General features: G+C 40.3%; 1 protein-coding gene across 8 annotated transcripts in view; it reads left to right on the top strand.

Moving 5' to 3' along the window:
- The window catches only part of ZNF532 (zinc finger protein 532), a 69,747-nt gene that overhangs the window by 22,378 nt on the left and 25,434 nt on the right, over positions 1–21,935 (top strand). For all 8 annotated transcript variants that reach the window (XM_072992875.2, XM_072992877.2, XM_078385187.1 and 5 more), the window contains exons 2-4: positions 2,633–5,002; positions 15,913–16,094; positions 19,320–19,496. In XM_072992875.2, coding sequence (XP_072848976.2) covers positions 2,660–5,002; positions 15,913–16,094; positions 19,320–19,496 — 2,702 coding nt within the window. In that variant the 5' untranslated portion in view covers positions 2,633–2,659. The remainder of the gene's footprint in view (positions 1–2,632; positions 5,003–15,912; positions 16,095–19,319; positions 19,497–21,935) is intronic.

Raw genomic sequence — 21,935 nt, 5'->3', positions numbered from 1 at the left:
TTTCTGTGAATAACTAAGTGGTTGCCTCCTATTGGATTTTGATATCTTGTTCCATTTTTCTTCCCTACCATTTTATTCTCATTTCATCAGTTTGGCTATGTTCATCATAGTCCCACAGGTATCTTTATGTAAATGTAAGGATGTTTTTGAATCTATGCAGAAATCTTTTGCTTTTGCAAGATAGTTTCTTAAGAAGGAATAACAAGTTGTATAGTTGCTGTGTAATGTTTCCTTCTGTGTTCAGAACTGAGACCCAGATGTATCTGTTTATCACTGTTATGTGCCAGTCCCTGTTTTGATCAAAAATAGAGATGGGCACAAACCTTGGTTTGGAGGTCTGGCCCAATTTGTCACTGTGCTCACACAGATGTTGTGCAGGCACGGCATCCTCCCCTGCACACTTGCCCAATCCTTGGGCAATGTGCGCTTCCCTCCCCATCTCCTCAGTGCAACTACCCACTCACCTTTTGCAGCATGCTCTTCCCTCTTCCATCTTCTCCATCAGCTGTCCACTCAAAGGCAGCACTGCAGGAATTTCGTCCCTGCATCCTTGTCTGAGTGGGTGGTTAACGGAGGAGGCGGAAGAGGAAAGAGCATTCTGCAAAAGGTGAGTGGGTAGTCCCGCTGAGGAGGCAAGGAGGGAAGCACCCGTCGCCCAAGGAATGGGTGAGTGTGCAGGGGAAGGGGGAGGGCACTGTGCCTGCACAACACCTTTGTGAGCATGGTGACGAATTGGGCCAGACCTCTGAACTGAGGTTTGTGCCCATCTCTAATCAACAATTTTCCTGTCTGTCATTTCTTCCTTCAAATTCTATAAATTGCTTATGTATACTAAGGTGAGAATGTGATCTGTCAAAATGTGCACATATCTTTACACATGCAGAACCAAACAGATGATTTTGCCCAATAGGTAAAAAAGGTCTTATCATACATAGCATCTCAACCTCATTCTGTGGGACTTAAACTGATTCTCAGAAATCGTCACTGTGCTTGGAGCTGGTCAGATGTAGAAATGGAAGGTAAAGAACTGGTAGCATACAGTAGGACCCCCCTATCCACAGGATCTGTATTCACTGGTTTATTTATACATGGTCTGAAAATATAAAAATATATATATTTTCTAAATCCAGAAAATTGATTTTCACATCTATTAGCAGAACCAACATTAGAAGGAGCCAGAGACCATGCTAGGAATACTGTGTTTCCCTGAAAGTAAGACAGGGTCTTATATTAATTCTTGCTTCAAAAAAGCATTAGGGCTTATTTTCAGGGGATGTTTTATTTTTTTATGTACAACAATCTACATTTATTCAAATGCAGTCATGTCATCTTCTGGTTGCTGCACAACGGTGGAGGCCAGGGTTTCACTTAACTGGGGCTTATTTTTGGGGTAGGGCTTATATTACGAGCATCCTGAAAAATCATATTAGGGTTTATTTTCAGGTTAGGCCTTATTTTTGGAAAACCAGGGTGCTTGTTAGTGAAGAATACATAGCATGGTCTCTAGTGGCCTGTTCTGGTAATACATGTGAAAATACTCTTTTTTCTGGTTTTTTCCCCTTTTACCTAGTTATATATACAATGTTCGCTCTTACCCTGTTTCCTTGTAAATAAGACATAATCTGAAAATAAGCCCTCGTATGATTTTTCAGGATGCTCGTAATATAAGCCCCACCCCCAAAATAAGCCCCAGTTAAGTGAAACCTTGCCCTCCACCATTGTGCAGCAACCAGAAGAAAATGACATGACTGTAAAATAAAATATCCCCTGAAATTAAGCCCTAATGTGTTTTTTGGAGCAAAAATTAATATAAGACCCTGTCTTATTTTCATGGAAAAACTGTATTTACAGTTTTCAGTATCTGTGAGGAGGCTTGGAACCAATTCCCAGCAGATATGGGTGTCCGGCTGTATTTTGCCAGAATGTTCATGGTGTTATATTGGAATTCAAAAGTCTGGACAGTACATGAATGTGGTGTTTTGATGGAACAGTATTATTCTGTGCTGGTAGTCTTCTGTGCTGGTAGTCTTCTGTGTACTTTTATGGTAACTCAGATGCGCATCATCTGTTACTGAGATTGTCATGGCTATCTACTATTGACATATTTTGCATCATAATAAGGGTTTTTGCTTTGATTGCTTGAAACCAAAACCGTTCTCTTACGTGTGAGAGCTCAAAAATAATTAGAGATACTAGGATGTTCTTCTGGGTTCATTGGTGAAATGGCAAAAATAAAGTTATATAGACTTGTATTCGTGAAGGCTTTCATGGCCGGGATCTAATGGTTGTTGTGGGTTTTCCGGGCTCTTTGGCTGTATTCTGAAGGTTGTTCTTCCTGACGTTTCGCCAGTCTCTGTGGCCGGCATCTTCAGAGGACAGCACTTTGTGCTCTGGTGTAATTTCCTTGGGAGTGTAGTTTGCTTGGGACTCCTAAGCAAACTACACCAGAGCACAGAGTGCTGTCCTCTGAAGATGCCGGCCACAGAGACTGGCGAAACGTTAGGAAGAACAACCTTCAGAACACGGCCAAAGAGCCCGGAAAACCCACAACAACCATTATATAGACTTATTTATATGTGCGTTTATATGTCAATCATTTTATTGATATGAAACATTTATGCTTGTTTTGTAGGTTTACAGTAGGACAATTAACGTGACCATGGGAGATATGAAGACTCCAGACTTTGATGACCTTCTTGCGGCCTTTGACATCCCAGATATGGTTGACCCTAAAGCTGCTATTGAGTCTGGACATGATGATCATGAAAGCCACATAAAACAGAACGTGCATCCTGATGATGATTCTCACGCACCATCATCATCTGATGTTGGTGTAAGTGTTATTGTGAAAAATGTGAGGACAATCGATTCTTCTGAAGGAACAGAGAAGGAGGGCCACCATTCCGCTGGCAACGGCTTGCATAATGGGTTCTTAACTGTGTCAGCTCTAGAAAGTTATAATAAGGAGGAGGGGAAATCTCTCAAAGATGAGGGCTCCATTTCTGATACTGCACTCAAAGAGTCAGCCTTCAACCAGTTTAGCCCTATCTCGAGTGCTGAGGAATTTGATGATGATGAAAAAATTGAGGTTGATGATCCCCCAGACAAAGAAGACCTGCGAGGAAACTTCAGAGCTAATGTATTAACAGGGTCTGTCTCCCAGCCAGACTATGAGAAGTTAAAGGGACTTGGAGGAGATAACCTGATAAAACCTGGAGCTGCTGGTCAAGGTAACGCTGATAAAAACAAGGTTGTCAAAAGAGACTCAGAGACAAGCTCAACATCTTTAGGCATGTATGAACCTTTCAAAGCAAGGAAGCTAGATGATAAGTTGCTTAAAGAAAATCCTGAAAAATTACTTGAAAATAGAGCAATGGATGGGAAAGTAGGCACGGAGAAAGGAGATACGAATCTTACCAGTGTTTCACAATCTAAAGCAAAGTCATCAGCAAAACTGTCCTCATGTATTGCTGCAATTGCAGCACTTAGTGCTAAAAAAGCAGCAACGGACATCACTAAAGATCCACAGTCTAATTCAAGGGAACCTTCTCCCTTGCCGAAAGATACAAGTGAAAGCCCCAGGGCCATTGACAAGTCACCCGAATCTCAGAGTCTTATTGACTGTGCCAAAAAAACCTCCGTTAAGCAGCCTGATAGTCCCAGGAGTGTGTCGAGTGAGAACAGTAGCAAAGGGTCCCCACCATCACCTGCAGGATCAACACCAGCAATTCCAAAAGTCCGCATAAAAACTATCAAGACGTCATCTGGAGAAATCAAGCGAACGGTTACAAGAGTGTTGCCAGAGATTGATGTGGACGGTGGTAGGAAACCAGAGCAAACGGCTTCCATGATGGCTTCTATGACATCATTGCTGTCGTCGCCTACTTCTGCTGCAGTCCTTTCTTCTCCTCCAAGGGCTCCACTTCCGTCAACAGTTGTCACCAATGCTGTTGCTTCTGCAGAACTTGCTCCGAAACAAGTTACTATTAAGCCCGTAGCTACTGCTTTTTTACCCGTATCGGCCGTTAAGACAGCAGGATCCCAGGTTATCAACCTGAAGCTTGCTAATAACACCACAGTGAAAGCCACAGTCATTTCTGCTGCGTCGGTGCAGAGTGCCAGCAGTGCCATTATCAAAGCCGCCAACGCTATACAACAGCAGACTGTTGTGGTGCCAGCATCAAGCCTTGCTAGTGCAAAACTTGTGCCAAAGACTGTCCATCTTGCCAACCTTAATCTACTGCCTCAAAGTGCTCAGACCACCTCTGAACTCCGCCAAGTGCTCACAAAACCTCAGCAACAGATCAAGCAGGCAATAATTTCTGCTGCAGCAGCGTCACAGCCTTCAAAGAAAGTATCCAGAGTCCAAGTGGTGTCGTCTTTGCAGAGCTCTGTAGTTGAAGCATTCAACAAGGTGCTGAGCAGTGTTAACCCGGTCCCAGTTTACATCCCAAACCTCAGTCCTCCTGCGAATGCGGGTATCACCGTGCCCACACGCGGTTATAAGTGTTTGGAATGTGGTGACTCCTTTGCCCTTGAAAAGAGTCTTACTCAACACTATGATAGGAGGAGTGTGCGGATTGAAGTCACCTGCAACCACTGCACAAAGAATCTTGTTTTCTATAACAAGTGCAGCCTTCTTTCTCATGCTCGTGGACATAAAGAAAAGGGAGTGGTCATGCAGTGTTCCCACTTGATTCTGAAACCAGTTCCAACAGATCAAATGATAGCTTCTCCTACAAGCAGTGCTTCTGTTGCATCATCCATTCTCCAAAGCCCTGTTGGAGTGGGTACCCACACTGTAACAAAAATTCAGTCTGGCATAACTGGGACAGTCATATCAGCTCCTGCAAGTACTCCTGTTCCTCCCGCTATGCCTCTAGATGAAGACTCTTCAAAGCTATGCAGGCATAGCCTGAAGTGTTTGGAGTGCAATGAGGTTTTCCAAGATGAGACATCTTTAGCGACACATTTCCAGCAGGCTGCTGACTCAAGTGGACAAGTACAGTATCTTACCTTTACATTCCGATCTTTTTGCACTATAATTAGGATTTTTCCTTGTTTATTATAACTTAATTTTTTTTAGTTGTGACTTGTTTTAGAAAAGAAAAGTGCCTTTGAACTGGTAAAGTATTTTAAAAATAAAGGGGGCGGTGTCATTTGGAAGCATGTTGCTCCTTTAAAGAGCTATACAATAAATAAAAGACCCATACAAAGGAATTTAAGATCTGAGTCAGTGTAAGGCAGTTTGCTATAGAACGTTCATGCACAAGGAACATACACAGATGCAGTGACATTTTTTGGACTGTGAACTGAATATACCCTGCTGCAACTAGCAGATATATCTGAAAGGAAGAGTTCTCTCTTTTTTTGGACTTGTAAGGCACAGTTGTGCCCTAAGTCTTCTGCTGCTGTTGGTCACAAGTGGGAGGATGCTGTTGCACTCATGTTCAAGTAATAACGGGCTTCTCCCAGGCATCCCGTTGGCCACTGTGTGAACACAGTGCTTGCTAGATTAGACAGGCTTTTGGCCCAATCTGGTGGAGTTCTCCTATTATTCTTAAGGCCTTAACATGAGAATGATGGTAATGTCATCAGCATGTGCCTCTGAATTGGGCCATCAGAGGTATTTGAATACTGTATATGTTGGAGGAGGCAGGAACCCACTTGGGCAGAGGTCTGTGTCAAAATAGATCTTACAGTATAGGTGTGGACACCCGAGACCAGATGTCAACATTTGAGTTTGGAGAAGTCATATATCTATATTAAAAAGTCTGGTTCTGTGACTAAAAGGGTTTCTATCAGGGTGAACCAAAGTGAAATTAAAGTTTAGATTTTATAACACCTTAGAATGATTTTGTGATGTGTTTTGCTAGAGCTGTCAGTTCATTTATTGATTTATTTTATTTATGCCCCATCTTTCTTTCAATGAAGATGATCTCATTTGCCTAAGGTAGAGCATTAGAATAAGTTCCACACACCCTGCGTGATGTTCCTTTTCATATTAGTGTATTCAGTTATCCAGTGCACTGCTTCTTCCTATCACCCATCTGGGTCCCAAAATTGTGTGGCACCCTAAGGCAAACAAAACCTGTCAACATTATGCAGTGGCCCACCAGTTATTTGACATACTCTGTGTTCTTGTAGCCTTCCTGTGACTACAAAATTGAGTGTGTGTTACAAATTTCCTGATGGCCCGCACTGTATCATTGGTACAATTAATAAACCTAGTCGGTCAAGTACAGTATTCTGCAGATCTCTGTTGTTCATTTCAGACAAGCTTTATTGATAGTACATATTATTGGAAGGATGGAACGTCCATGGTTGTTTGACTAGGCACCTATAATGGCATATTCTGAACATAGATCTAAATAATCAAGGAGAAAGGAGAGGTGGCCAAAAATATAGAATGAACTACTAAATGTACAACAACCCTGTAAAATCTACTTCAGTGATACACCAGAATGGAAATGGTACAGTACAGGAAGGATATCTGATCCCTCGTTGAGACCTTTAGGTTGCTCCTTCATACTTTGCTTCATTTTTTTTACAATGATTTACCTCAAATGTGATCTATTTGCACATTATCAACTCTTGTTGTGTGCTAACATCCAACAGTGGAACTAATTTGGTTAGGAGTCTTTTCATTATTCGTCACTTTATTGACACAGTTATGATACTTTATTACAGCTTCAGTTACAGTTTCTGTATAAAGTTCCCTCATCATTTTGGGTATTTCTCTTTTGAACTTTGTTAATGTGTGAATTACTTTGAAGACATGCTTGTGGTTTGCAGACCTCCACAAGCAGAAGTCGAACAAGGTAATGAATGACTCTCATTTCTGCTCTAGTGCCGGGTTCGGTGCTTAACTGAACCTGGCACTACATGGAATATAATTGGATTAGTTTTCTATCCCTTCCCAGTATGGACTTCGTTTTAGTGACTGGAATCCTGTTGCTTTGTTTAATAAGAGGTGGTAGAATAGAACCACTGAATCACTGGGGGTTTAATAAGTGAATTCTCTGTAGGTCCCATTGATTCAAATGGGCCTATTCTCATTGAGACTTACTATGAACAAATTATAGCTAGAGTAGGTCCTTTTGAATCAATGGAACTTACAGAGGATTCGATTCACTAAATCACTACTGATTCAGTGGACCTACTGTAGTGTGATTTACTACACTAAGCAGCAAGATTTCAACCAATATATCTACAGTAATCACAAAGATATAAACAAGGCATTAAAGTACTGTAAATTCGAAATATGTATTCATACAAGGAAACATAGCTTGTAATGTGTTTACTAAAAGAATGCAAAAATAATGATGGAAAACAGAGATAGGGTATTACATGTTGGACAAAATCCTGTTGCATAGTTACCCATCAAACTGATGTACACCTGAAATTCTTAGGGTAGTTTGTTAATTGGCAGCAAAAAGCCACTGCAAGTTACATTGTTTGCTTTCCAGAGGCTTAACTCAGTAGGATTTTGGCCCTCATCTAATTCCTTTCACTGTGCTATGATATCGTGGAATGTTCACAGATGTTCAAACTTCTATTTATTTATTTATTTATTTATTTATTTCATTTATACCCCGCCTATCTAGTCAATTGTGACCACTCTAGGCGGCTTACAACATGCAAATTGAGTACAAGGGTCCTAAGAGCAGAGAATAGGTTTTATTACTTGACATATGGAATATAAGTTAAATAATGTAGAGTGTTTCCTAGGTTTGTTTCCATCCCTTGCTATTGCAGGGTGAAATGGAACAGTTTTGTTAGTACCAGAGCCTCAATGTGTATTGTTGTGATTGTTTATAATAATTGTATTCAAAAATTTTCTCAAGCATAGCTTATACTATACAATTGCTAACTGCAGAGTGCAGCAGTCTGTTGCTAGGGGAAAAACAGCTTTAGGAACAGAAAATTCAGGGCATGTACTTTTTTAGAGCTTGGTTGGATTAATTCCAATCTTGGAAATTTTGTGGAGTTGACTTTTGTAGCTGAATATAATCTGAAACGTAGTCTCTTATATGCAATAAAATTTTCCCAGCATTTCCCTATCTAAATCATGAAGAAATGTCTAAATCTTGGTGTTCGTTATTGTCTCTTAAAAGCGACATGGTTATTCTTGACTTTTTGTAACTTGGACTGTAGTTTCTTCTCAATACACATATTTTCTTCCCTTCCTCCATCTGAGTAGGGGAAAGCTTAGGAGCTCTACTGGTGAGTCCAAAGAAATGAGCAAAGCTCTGATGCAGTGGTACCCCAACCTACAGATTCCTCAGCTGGTACTGGGTATTTTTTGTAAAGTACAGTAGGACTACAGTATCCACAGATACCAGTTTCAAGACCCCACCCCAGAAATGCCAAAAACTCAGAACTAGCCAAAGCAATACATAATACCATCTTAGGCTCCCTCTAGTGGCCAATTCTGGTAAATATGTGTGTGTCTGTTAGTCGTTTTGTCGTGTCCGACTCTTCGTGACCCCATAGACCAGAGCATGCCAGGCCCTCCTATCTTCCATTGCCTCCCGGAGTTGTGTCAAATTCATGTTGGTTGCTTCGATGACACTGTCCAACCATCTCATCCTCTGTCGTCCCCTTCTCATCTTGCTTTTACACTTTCCTAACATCAGCGTCTTTTCCAAGGAGTCTTCTCTTCTCATGAGATGGCCAAAGGATTGGAGCCTCAGCTTCAGGATCTGTCCTTCCAGTGAGCACTCAGGGTTGATTTCCTTCAGAATGGATAGGTTTGTTCTCCTTGCAGTCCAGGGGACTCTCAAGAGCCTCCTCCAGCACCACAATTCAAAAGCATCAATTCCTCGGTGGTCAGCCTTCTTTATGGTCCAGCTCTCACTTCCATACATCACTACTGGAAAAACCATAGCTTTGACTATGCGAACTTTTGTTGGCAAGGTGATGTCTATACATCTATGATGTCTATACATCTATGTCTAAATATACTGGGTGGATTTTTTTTTAATTTGATATTTTCAGGCAGCGGATAAGTGAATCTGCAAATCCTGTGGTTAGTGGAATCATACTGCAGTGATTTCACTGCTGCTCTCTTTTTAAGAAATCGGCATGATAAGTTCTTAACAAACCCAGAGACATTCAGGGACATTCAGAAGAGGGAGAATTATTTTACTGGAAGACTTTTATAAGCCACATCTTCCAGAACAACATGTGGTGAATTCATTGAAATTTGTGAAGGTTTGTGAAGAACATGGCTGTTTGGGAATAAGAATGTACAGGTTACAAATTATTATTTTGTTTCAAGACTCACTTCAGATGCTGATAACAGTTGTTACCAGGTTTAGAAATTTGAAGGTTATCTTTAAGGATTGTTTTTGGCAGCTTCTAACATTTGCACTGGAGACTGTGCTTTGTGGCCATTATCAGAAAAAAAAAATAATTGATGAATATCAGGTGCAGCAGTTTTAGTACCACTGTTTTAGAATTGATTTTCCTAGGAAGGTTTGACAAACTGCCTCCCTACGTTTTGGATAACAACTGGAAACTGTATCATTCCAGGAGGCATTATATGGAAAACTCATCTGTTCTGAGTTACTAATTTTTTATTAGCTGCATTTATAATCCATGTTTCTCCAATGGGATACATGGTTCTGACCCCCCCCCCCCTTTATCCTCAAGGTCCCCCAATGGGTTTCATGGCTAAGTAGTGTTCAAAAATTCTGCTATGCTTTTACTGTTTCCTGTTATTTTAATATTGTATTTTAAATTTTTAACATGTTAGCGGAAGTAGTCTGCACTGAAATAACATTATTTTTAAAAGTGGGGTATAAATAGCTTTATTAAAAAGGTAGATTCATACTTAAGCTCCTCAAACTCGAGAAGGGGGCAACCTTAATAAACAATAAGGCTTCAGTTCCATACTGTAAAACAATGTGATACTCAGTTTGAAACAGGATAGTATACTTGTATACAGATAGCCTGAAGAAAATCTCTGTAACTAAAATTACAATTAACAGTCATGACTAATTAGCATGGATGTTCTTTAGTTGGTAAAGCAACTTGTTTGATTAAATCTGCTTACACACAGATTTCTGGTTGTTCAGCTTGTTAGTGAACAACCCATATTTCATGTAATTCTTACTGCTAGAGACCTTCTTTGCAAGTCATTGTGTTATCTTGTCTCCCGAGTCAGAATATGTCTAACATGAGGAAGAATTTTATTCTGGGTTTTTCTGGGATACAGTTTTGCTCAGCATCTACAGCTCAGTATCCAGGCTTCTAGTTGCAACATTCTCTTGTAGACTCTCTGGACACACTCTCTGGACTGTTGGAATGGCCTATGTAGTGTTACATTTGCATATGTTTTGTTTTATGGGTCATTTGCCATTGTAGACACATTGTGACAATAAATGTTGATTACTCTCTGGAATTGACAGCAATATTTTATTTTGAATGTTTGCACACATTCTTCCTCTTGATAATTTATTCTTCATGCAGCCTTTTTGTGCCTCTGTTTGCCATTTTGTTGAAATTCTGTAGGCATTCTGAGACATAGTCTAGAAGCTTTATCTTGAGCACAGACAAGCAAACCCAAAGCATTGTTTGGGTTCCAGTCATTGTGTAGCATACTTTGCAGCTGTTACTGCAAAGAGCTATTGCTGTTCTTAGCAATCTATATCGCATTTCTAGAGTGACCTTTCGCGGTTGGAGATGTGGTCTCAATCAGAGCTTCACTTTCAAATCTCATAGCCCCACTGCTTCTCCTCGTTGTTACTTAAACCTCCTCTTGTCTAGATGCGACTGTGGCGCAGTGGTTAAACTGCTGTACTGCAGCCAAAACTGTGTTCACGACCTGGGGTTCAATCCCAGGTAGCGGCTCAAGGTTGACTCAGCCTTCTATCCTTCTGAGGTCGGTAAAACAAGTACCCAGCTCATGGGAGGGGGGTGCAATGTGTAGCCTGCGTAATTAACTTGTAAACCCCCCAGAGAGTGCTTGAAGCGCTATGGGGCGGTATATAAGCAGCACGCTTTATCTCAATTATAGCACTAAACTCTTACCTAGTTTTATACTCTTCTGTCCATAGGCCACTGGTTTTAAATCCCTGTTTTACCTCCAGGGTGTGTAATGAAGAAGAGAAAGGATGGGAGAAACTAAGTTAACACAGCATGAGAGGAATTTCAGTAACATGATGGCCATGTCAGTCTGACCCACAAAAGCACCAACATCAGCCGCTGTCTATAAAATAAGTACATTGGACACTAATGACCTGTGCAAGGCTGGCCAGCTTAGTGCAAGAACCTCTTTCAGTGACACGTGTTCCCAGGTCAGATTCCCAAATTTGAGAAAGTTGTTTGGTTTGGTAGAGGATAAATCCAGTAAAGAAAATCAGCAAGCTGTTCCTATCATGAAAACATTGTTGTGTTGCTTTCTACAGTGGCAGAAACCCATCAGCCTAGCTGAAAAAGCTTGACCAAGCACTTTTCTGACTGTTAAAACGAGGCAAGTAGACTCCAGGGCAACATCTGTTGCTACAACTATTCTGAAGACATCTCTGAAGCTAAGAATTTCAGATATGTTACAGCTGTTCCTATTGAGAATGGAAATTTACCAAGTGATTAAGAAATTATGCAAGACCAATGTGTTGCAATTCTAAACATTTAAAAACTTAGAGATAGCTGTGGCATTTTTTAAAATTGCATGTATATGTTGGCTAAGAAAGGTGGTACAGATTATATGTAATGTACCCCATTAAACAGTGTTAAAAAACTAGGAGCACTCCCCAGCCCCCTATCCTGTTTCGTTTCTTTCTTGCACATCCTCAGCTCTCTTTATTTTTCTGCATTGGCATTTGTGCATCAGTAGCTGAAATTATGTTGCTTAGCGAGTACATTGCAAGTAGAGTTGACCCATTTGAACCAATGGAGTGTCCAGAGGAGCTGACTCACCAAATCTCTACTGATTCAGTGAGTGTACTCTAGTGCAACTAAACAACACTAAGCAACAATATTTCACCCATTATATATCTATACTGCTGTTTTTCATAGATCTGTTTAAACTGGCAGTCTAAAGCAGTGGTTCCCAACCTTAGGTAACCCAGGTTCTCTTGGGCTGTAGTTCACAGAAACTTTCACTAACAGTCATGCTGGCTGGAGTTTCTGGAAGTTGCAGTCCAAGGACATCTGGGTTTCCCAAGGTGGGGAACCACTCATCTAGAGAAGCTAAATCTGAACTGTGAAGTTGGATTCAACCAGAGGGAGACACAAGACTGTACTACCAATAACTCAAAAATGGAATAATAATAATTGTGTGTTGTCACGTCTATTCTGACAGATGGTGACCCCTCTCAGGGTTTTCCAAGTAAGAGAATACTTCGAAGTAGTTTACCATCCCCTTCTTCTGGGGGATATCCTGGGACTGTGCAGCTTGTCCAAGTCCACACAGGCTGGCTATACTCACAGGAGGCACAAAGGGGGGGGGGACCAAACTTCCAGCCTTTCACTTTGCAGCCAAATGTCTATCCCACTGAACTATCCAGCCAGGTAATGGAATAAAATGGGGAACATTATTGCTCTAGGACAAAACAGGGAGGAACAGTGATTCCTTAACCATGGTTAAGAGACTCAGACTGATAAGGTTCCTGCCCTGTTTCTTAATCACTTAAGATGCCACAAGGTTATCTCTTTACTAAAAGACTCCCCTGTACGACTGAAGGGATTCCATGGGAGCCTCAGGACCTTCCAGGCCCGGGGTGGGGGTGTGGGAAATCCCTGTGGCTGATGACATCATTAGCCTTTGTAGCATAAGTTATGGAACAGGATTTCAGCCAGTATGTGCTGCCAATTTACAAAAGTTTTCTAAATCTGTAGGTTTAGGTCGCACAGTTTTGGAAAAAGAAAACCCTATCTATATGGATGTCTTGCTGGGAAAATCCTAGCCGGTCAGGGACCCAGGGCAACATGGTGATGTCACAGAACCAAATCACAATGTGCCAACACTTTCATCCAGACAGTAAGATCTGCAAAGAGATTCCATGGAATGGAATACATGTGTAAGGGAGAGAGAGTAAAAAAAAGAGAGGTGTCCTAACATGAAGCAATAACATTTCTGGGGGTGATGCAATTCTTATGGATTGCATAATACAGCACTTCTTTAGAAGTTTAAATACATTTTACATTTGTTTACTAATCTGCATGTAAGAACAACTGATGTACAGATATGTGAGTGTGAAATGAATTCGCTTGTGTGATTGTTTCTAGAAGAGTATTTAAAATGATACCATTGTACTAATTTTGAATGTTTACAGTTTACAGGTCCTTAGTGTGCATTCAATTATCTGCGTAATGCTTGAAGCAGGGGAAAAAAACCCCCAAAAACTAGAGACTTGAATCCTGCTATAGTCCCAGGAAACTTGTTATGCAAAACAGCTGGTGGCTCCAGGTGCTGATACAGAAACCCAAAAAGAAGGCACACTTCATGCAGTGCAGATAGGAAAGTACAAATAGAAGCACATAGAAATTGGCAAGTGTTCTCTTAAACCTCTTTCAGGCATAGATACTGTCTGATTTAAATTTGGAAGAATTTTTATTTGTTTTGTTTTCTGCCAAACAAATAAGAAGCTTGGTTGAAGGCGGTTAGCTAGCTTCTATAACAAATTGTACAAGTGGAGTTGCATGAAATGTCTTTGAGGTTGCTAGGTTACCTATGGATTAATGACAGAATCTGTTTCCCTCTTACTTCCAAACTGAAAGCTTATCTTTTCCACAACAGGCTGGTAGAATTCTGCCTTGCATTACATAGGACTCTAGGTGGTAAATTTCTTCTTTGTTTTTAATGTTTCCTTGTTTCCTTGCATGACTAGAACTTGAGAATGCAATGTGTAATGTACCCATCTTTCTGATGTGCTAGTTTATTGTATAAAAGGTACATTTTTTCCTGAGGAAGTATGCTACAGTAGGCTCAGAATTCTGTCCCTTTGTAACTCTACCTGAAAACAGTGCTAATCAGATTGGAGTCAAAATGGGGTTGAGAAGTGTCAGCCCATTTGGAAATAAAGATTTTTTTTTAAAAAAAAAACACACATTTACAGGTAGTTCCCTGAAAGCCAACAACTGAGCATGCCTACAAATGCAGAATATGGGGTGCCACTTAGAAAAGAAAATCAGGATAAAATTGGAATATCTTGCGTATAGAGAGTGACCATCTGGAACTTTGGACGGGATCACGTTCTGTTTGAAGGAAGGAAACACTGCCGTGTTCATTGCAAATGCTGCTCGTTCTGTTAATAGTCCAGTTTTTTTTCTTTTTGCGTGTTGACTCCATACATCATGTTTTAGAAGACTTGCTCCCTAGTAAATACGGTGGAAGAAATAGAAAAAGGGACTGGAACATGTTCCTGCACTGTGATTTTTTTAAAAAATATGAACAGTTCACAATTCTTTCAATTTTTAAAATTTATTGTTCAATGTTGGATGTATTGTCATTGAATTTTCATTATTGTTACATTTTCATAACCTCCGTTTCTCCAAGGTGATCAGAATGTTGGACATAGTACTTTAATGCGGTCTCTCATCAACTATAAAACTTATTGGGGGAACTTATTGCTGTTTCTTCAGCTTAATTAATATGGCTTTGAAGGTAAAATAGGAAGGAGGGAAGACATACTATGTACACCATCCAGGACTCTATGGAAGAAGGGTGGTATGAAAAAAAAAATCACCTCTCTGGTGCTGTTTGCTCTAATTTGTTTCATGTGACAGTAGTGTGACAAACCCAGACCTACTGGGATATGCCACACGTTAACTAAGCTGCCACCAACCATTCCCTATAAGAAGTCACACAGACCAGGGATGGATTTTTAACAAATAAAAGAACAAGGTTTATTAAATAACACACAGGGAAAAATAAAAGGATCAAGTGAATAAGATATAGTAACGTGGCTTAGTCTCATTCATACATGCACACAGTTTGGTTCACACAGAACACTTAACTTGAAGCACAGACCCTGAACCTATCAGTTCTGGCTAACCAACAGACACCTGAACCTATCAGGTTGGTACTGACTGACACACAGTAGTACCCTGTCTGACACACAGACTCCCACACCAGCTTCTTCTTCCCAGCTGCTGCTGCTTCTCCTCCAGCTTCTAAACTTCTCCACACACGCTCCACATATATATACAGTACAGCCCCTCCTCCTGATGTCCCGCCTTCCACTCCCCATAGGATGGAACTTTCCCTCCAAACCCATGACAGACAGGTAACATCAGTGCTGTATGTAACAAGTAGTTCGCTCAAGCAGCCCTTGTACCATCATATTTGTAACTGCTGTGGATCATAGCTATCAGTTATTGTGGGGTTTTTGTATTAAAATAAAAAACTCTGCCCCCCCCCCCCATGCTTTATAAAGCTGCCAGTAAAATTCATGGGCCAGAATCCTGGTGAAACTTCCAGCTGGCTGACTTTATGCCACCAGTTGCATACTGGTCATGAAACAGGATGGGAGATAAGAGGGTATACTGATTGTGAGAATAAGACCTATGAAGAACAGCCCATCCTTCCATATGTGGTTTCCCTAACAGAATTTTGGCTGAGGTGGCCATTTCAAAATAATACTAAAGGAGATAGGAGTTTTGTCCAAATGTTAATGCCTAAATATTATGTAGTCAGCTCTTCATGGAGAAAGGAAAGGCGTAGAGGAGAAAAAGGTAGCAAAGACAATCTAAATGAAATATGTAGATTGTAATTTATAAGGTCTTAACATCTTAACCTAAACATATTAAGAGAGTCAGTTAGTTAAAAAATAATTAAGGGTAATGATCTTTTAGTTAATAATTTTCTGACCCTAATGGAACTTTGTACATTGGTTTGATTTTAAATTCTTATTTTGAATCAGGACCCCCTGTGACGTAGTGTCTCGTTTGTTTGTTATATAGAAGACGTGCAGTATATGCCAGATGTTGCTTCCGAACCTGTGCAGTTTTGCATCACATCAGAGGATTCATCAGCATAAATCTCCCTATACATGTCCTGAGTGTGGCGCAATCTGCAGATCAGTCCACTTCCAGACCCATGTCACAAAGAATTGTCTACACTACACTCGAAGAGTTGGATTCCGGTCAGTATAATGATAAAATAATAACAAAAAGAGTAATTTCTTGAACTTTAACTAGTTGCAGCAAACAAGAAGAAAATAAGGAAACTCAAGTACCGGTTGAACACAGAAAAAACACATAACTGATCTTTCAGTGCCCTGCTAGAAAAGCTATGGAAGAGACAATGTTTAGAGGTTGGAAAAATGCAGATCAGTGCTGTGTTAAAATTACACTGCAAATAGTCATAACACTTCAGTAAACATAGATGGAAATACATTAAGCATACCTCCGTGGATTGTAGTGCAGGCAACTAAATTATACAGGTGTTCTGTTTACCCTCTAGTGTCTCCTCCATCATTGCTCTCATTGCCCTCCACTTGTGAGAGGACATGCATTTGCTGCAGGGGACCATTTGAATGGGCTCCCCATGTTAATTAGAATGGCAAGAAGGAATAAAGCTAGCTTGGCTTTTGCCTATTTAGTCAGTCATAGCCAGACATTGGAAAAGAGGTTTTTTTTTTGGCTAAAGGCATCAGTTGCCAAACAGTCTGTAGTACTTTGGTGATTTAAAACAAAATGAAAAACAGTGCATGGATAAGTCAATGGTCATTAGGGAAGGGATTTGTATTTCTTGGAGTACAAATCCTATAATTCCCCATTCTGGGAGTTTTACCTGACGTATGCATAGCTTATAGTCACCTAAATGTGACTCACCTGGAAAAAAAAGCCTATACTGGAAAGCTTTGAGGCTTAGCTAAGGCTACCTCTGCCCAAGCTTCCTGTTTCCTGCCCCAATACGATCTGGGAGTTTTCTTTCTGAAGAAGTATCTGGGTGGACCTCGGCTTAGCTAAAATCGCACCCCTACGAGCCATGCTTTGTGATGGATTCTGGAAATTGTTCTGCAAAAGAGCAACATTTCTAAGCTATGAGGAGTTTACTCAAGTGGAAAATATTCATTCTTCTATATACAGTGGTGCCCCGCATAGCGAGGTTAATCCGTTCCGGATTAACCCTCGCTATGCGGAATCGTCGCTAAACGGGTAGGGAAAACGTACCCGTTTTTCCAATACCTTGCTTACTTACCCGTTCAGCGAGGATTCCCCTTGCCGGCAGCCATTTTCGCACCCTCGCTAAGCGAGGGCAGGGCGTGAAAACGGCTGCCGGCAGCCATTTCCGGGCTTCCGGCGGCCATTTTGGAGCCGCCGAACAGCTGTTCGGCGGCTCCAAAATGGCCGCCGCAATACCCGATCTTCGCAATGCGGGTTTTCCCCATTGCGAAGATCGGGTATGTTTCCGTATAGCGATCCCGAAAAAGGGATCGCTATACGGAAACATCGCTATACGGTGCACTCGCTAAGCGAGGCACCACTGTATTTATAGATGCCAATGTGTGTATAAGGTCTTAACTTCTTAACCTAAACATATAAAGAGAAAGGCGGTTAGTTCATATATTTATTGGCTTTAATGGAATACACTCTGCTGTAGAGCACAATATAATAATAATAATAATAATAATAATAATAATAATAATTATTATTATTATTATTATTATTATTATTATTATTATTATTATTATTATTATTATTATTATTATTATTATTATTATTATTTTATTTTATTTTATTTTATTTTATTTTATTTTATTTATACCCCACCCATCTGGTCTTGCGACCACTCTAGGCGGCTTCCAGATACATAAATCAAAACATACAAATATAAACAAAAATATAAAATAATATAATATAAAATATGTTGTTGTTGTTGTTGTTGTTGTTGTTGTTGTTGTTGTTGTTGTTGTTCTTCTTCTTCTTCTTCTTCTTCTTCTTCTTCTTCTTCTTCTTCTTCTTCTTCTTCTTCTTCTTCTTCTTCTTCTTCAATACCAGACAGTCAAAATTATAAACACATTGTCTGGTATTAAATAACAGATACAGGTTTTAACCCGGTAGGAAAGTTACTTTTAAAATAAGCTTGTTACCGACAGTAGCAGGCTGTGGCCAGTAAGTGCTATAGTTACAATTTTTACAAAATATTTTCCTATTTTTCCAATATTATTAGTATAACTACTTTTCAGTTAACTTTTAAAAAAATGTGAATGCCTCACAATGCTGGCCTGTGATACAGAACAGGCTCTTCATAATTGCCTCAGTAGATGTAACTGAGTGTGAAGTATTTACTCAAGGCATACGAAGGACAAGCCTGTTCAGTCATGCTTAAACTGCAAAAGGAATAAGGCTGTTCCTCCTTATGTTACACTCAAAATGTAGTTGCATTTCTATTTTCAGAAAAGGGAATTATTTACAAGTAGTCACCACAGGAATAACCATACTGGTTTGCTATAGCAAAATAAGTGTCATGTGGGCAGCCATAAGATTATGAGATTTAATACTATAATAAAAGTTGGTTTTAAAGTTGCCACGTGACTCCTTGTCATTTTGCAGGTATGTGTTTATTTGTAACTACTTATTCCTAATTTCTGAGTGATTCCCCACCCCATATCATAAAATACCCCCAGTCCTCTGCCAAGAGGTTATTTCACAGTACAGCATCTGCTTCTTTTTTCGTCATGTCCTCTCTCCTCTGTTAGAAGCTCTGTTTATAGGCTATTAATGAACATGTACAGTATCTGGGTATGGTGTACCCAGTGTGGTGTAGTAGAGAGAGTGATAGACTAAGATTCAGGAAGTCTGGGTTCAAATTCCCCACTCATCCATAGAAACTCACAGGGGGAATGGAAATGATAACACCACTCCTTAAAATACCTCGTTTACCTTGAAAGCCCCGTTAGGGCCACTATATGTCAGTTCTGAGTTGACAGCCCATAACATTCAGCTCATTATGCAGAAGTCTGCAGAGCAGATGACAGAGGGCATCTATGAAGACCATTCTCCTTGTGCCTGCTGAAAATGATTTTGTTGCTGTTTCCTGACTATGTATTATAAATTCATGTCATCCTTGGAATGAGCTTCCTGCCAACATTTTACGGGGAAAGGGAAAGCCTTTGGCCCAGTCCACACTCTTTTGCTTTCTCTGCAGCTGCATGGAAAACCTTTTGATGCTAGATGCTTGGAAATAGGAGCATCCTCGGGATTTGAGATGTTTGACATCCTTTCTCCTCTCTGCAGTTAGAGCCAGTTTTCTTTCACATGTCATTTCTTGCCTGTGTCATGGTCAGGCCACTAGCTTGCAGATCTGTTGAGTTGAGATGCCCGTAAGAAAGTGCTACAATAACATTCTGTCTCTTTTACAGCTGTGTCCACTGTAATGTGGTATACTCAGATGTGGCGGCACTCAAGTCCCATATTCAAGGTTCTCACTGTGAAGTCTTCTACAAGTGTCCCATTTGTCCGATGGCTTTCAAATCGGCACCTAGCACACATTCTCATGCCTACACACAACACCCTGGAATCAAGATAGGAGAACCGAAGTAAGCAGTACTAATCTTTGTTTCCACTAGTTAATAACACTTACTGATCATAAGACTTGCAGTATTGGAGATTATCATGCTGAGAAATACAGTGGTGCCTCGCTTAACGAATGCTTCGTACAACGAAAAATGCACTTAACAATGGCTTTTTCGGAGTGATCTTGCGCTTCACTTAATGATTTTCCCTATGGGCGATTTTCGCTTAATGATTTCGGGACCATGCTTCGCTTAACAATGACAGTTTTAGGTCCCCTTGTTTCGCTTAACGTTTTTGTTATTTTTAAAATATTCTAAAATGTTTAAAATGCTTGGAATCGTTAGTGCACCTAATAAAACCTTCGTTAACTTAATTTGGCTTTGTTCCGAGTCTTTTTGAATTTTTTGTGAATTTTCCCCCCATTGAAATAGGCTTCAATGCATTTCAATGGGTTTCGCTTAACGCTTTTTCCTATGGGGATTTTCGCTTAAGGATGGTAATCCGTTCCAATTGGAACGGATTATCTGGTTTTCAATGCATATCTATGGGAAATGGTGTTTCGCTTAACGATGTTTTCACATAGCGATTTTTTTTGAACCAATTAAAATCGTTAAGTGAGGCACCACTGTATTTACTTTTCCTTATGGGGTATGGCATTTCCAGTACCATTAGAAAAGCAGCAAAAGTCAGTGCCAGGGAGCAGTTTGCTTTCGTACAACTGTCATACGGATTATTGCATATTTAGGTGTAAAACTTAGTTGTAGTGTGTAAATGCAGAAAGATATATTTTAAAATGTGTCATACCAGAACAGAACTTTATTGTTGGAAAATTGCATAGCTCCTATTACCAGGTCAGTGCTAAAGGGAGATTCAACTGGCAGTCCAGTCAGCTTCTCTGAGCGGACAGGATGTTGTTGTTGTTTAGTTGTTAAGTTGTGTCCAACTCTTTGTGACCCCATGGACCAGAGCACGCCAGGCCCTCCTGTCTTCCACTGCCTCCCAGAGTTTGGTCAAATTCATGTTGGTAGCTTCGATGACACTGTCCGCCCATCTCGTCCTCGGTCGTCCCCTTCTCCTCTTGCCCTCACACTTTCCCAACATCAGGGTCTTTTCCAAGAAGTCTTCTCTTCTCATTAGATGGCCAAAGTATTGGATCCTCAGCTTTAGGCAACCTAAATGCCTCAGAACCTATTCTGTAGTTGGCAATGTGAAATGAATCCTGTGTGTGCAGAGAAAGTACTTTCTATGTGAATCATTGAACACCAGCTACATCTCAAAGAAAGATAGGAAGATGTTCCTAAACTTAGATTTTTTAAGGTCCTGTTACCAAGGGAGAGAACCAGTGAAGCTCCAGATCCTCACGGGGAAACAGTTAGCCTACCTGACTAGGTAATAGCGTTCTCAGTTTAAAATACTAGGTGGGGAGCGGACTGCTTTAGGGTGGCATTTACATTCTTGATATTTAAAGTCCATTAAGTCAGTTAGAGATTCAAGGAAGATATAACAGAGTGAGGGTAACTGGTGAGGAAGAGAGGTCTTTGAGTGAAAAAAGAGTCACAGAAGCAAAGAATTAATGATTTAAGAAGATGACATCTGTGCTTTGTTCAATTTGGTTTAATAATATGACTATAATTACTGTTTCTGCCTCTGTCTTGAAAAGGATTTTTGTCCATTTTTGTGTTGATTTCTCCAACCTTTCTTTTCTTTCCTGTATCTGGATGCCAAAAAGAAAGAAAGAATGATTTCTTTTTTTATTCACTTTAGTGTATTTAAGATTATTTATTGGTCACCTATATATCTTGCTTTCCCCCAAGTGACCTTAGGTTGGAATACATGTCGGCTCTCTTCCTTCCCACTTTATCCTCACAATAACCTGTGAGGAATGTCAGGCTGAGGGGAACACTCTTGTAGAAGAGTTAACAGAATCATAGCGGTGAAGGATTCCTTGGTTGACACTGAACTCAGATTTCCATTGCCTTCTGATTTCTCAGAAAATCCTGTAGACCTTCCTAAGAAGAAAACATGGTGGCAGCTAGGAGAAGGCATAAACCTTCCCCCAGTACTCCTTTCTTTCTCTTCATGTGACTCTTTATTACATACAGTGGTGCCTTGCTTGATGAGGATAATCCGTTCCAGCAAAATTGCTGTAGAACGAAATCCTCGTCAAGCGAAAAAAAAACCCATTGAAATGCATTGAAAACCGGTTCAATGCATTCCAATGAGCTAAATACCTAATCGTCCAGCGAAGATCCTCCATAGGGCAGCCATTTTCCTGTGCCTGTAAAGTGAAAAATGCCTCCTAAAAACAGCGGGGAGCCATTTTGCACAGCGGGCGGCCATTTTGAAACCCGACAATCAGTTGTTTTCAGATCGTGGTAATGTGAAGAATCGGTTCCTGAAGCAGGGGACCGATGGTCGTAAAGTGATTTTTGGCCATTGAAACATCATTTTGCAATCGCAAA

Source organism: Pogona vitticeps, chromosome 2 (assembly GCF_051106095.1).
Source record: "Pogona vitticeps strain Pit_001003342236 chromosome 2, PviZW2.1, whole genome shotgun sequence".
In the NCBI taxonomy this organism is placed as follows: domain Eukaryota; kingdom Metazoa; phylum Chordata; class Lepidosauria; order Squamata; family Agamidae; genus Pogona; species Pogona vitticeps.
The sequence above is the reverse complement of the archived record's forward strand: the minus strand, read 5'-3'. Positions and strand labels throughout refer to the sequence as shown.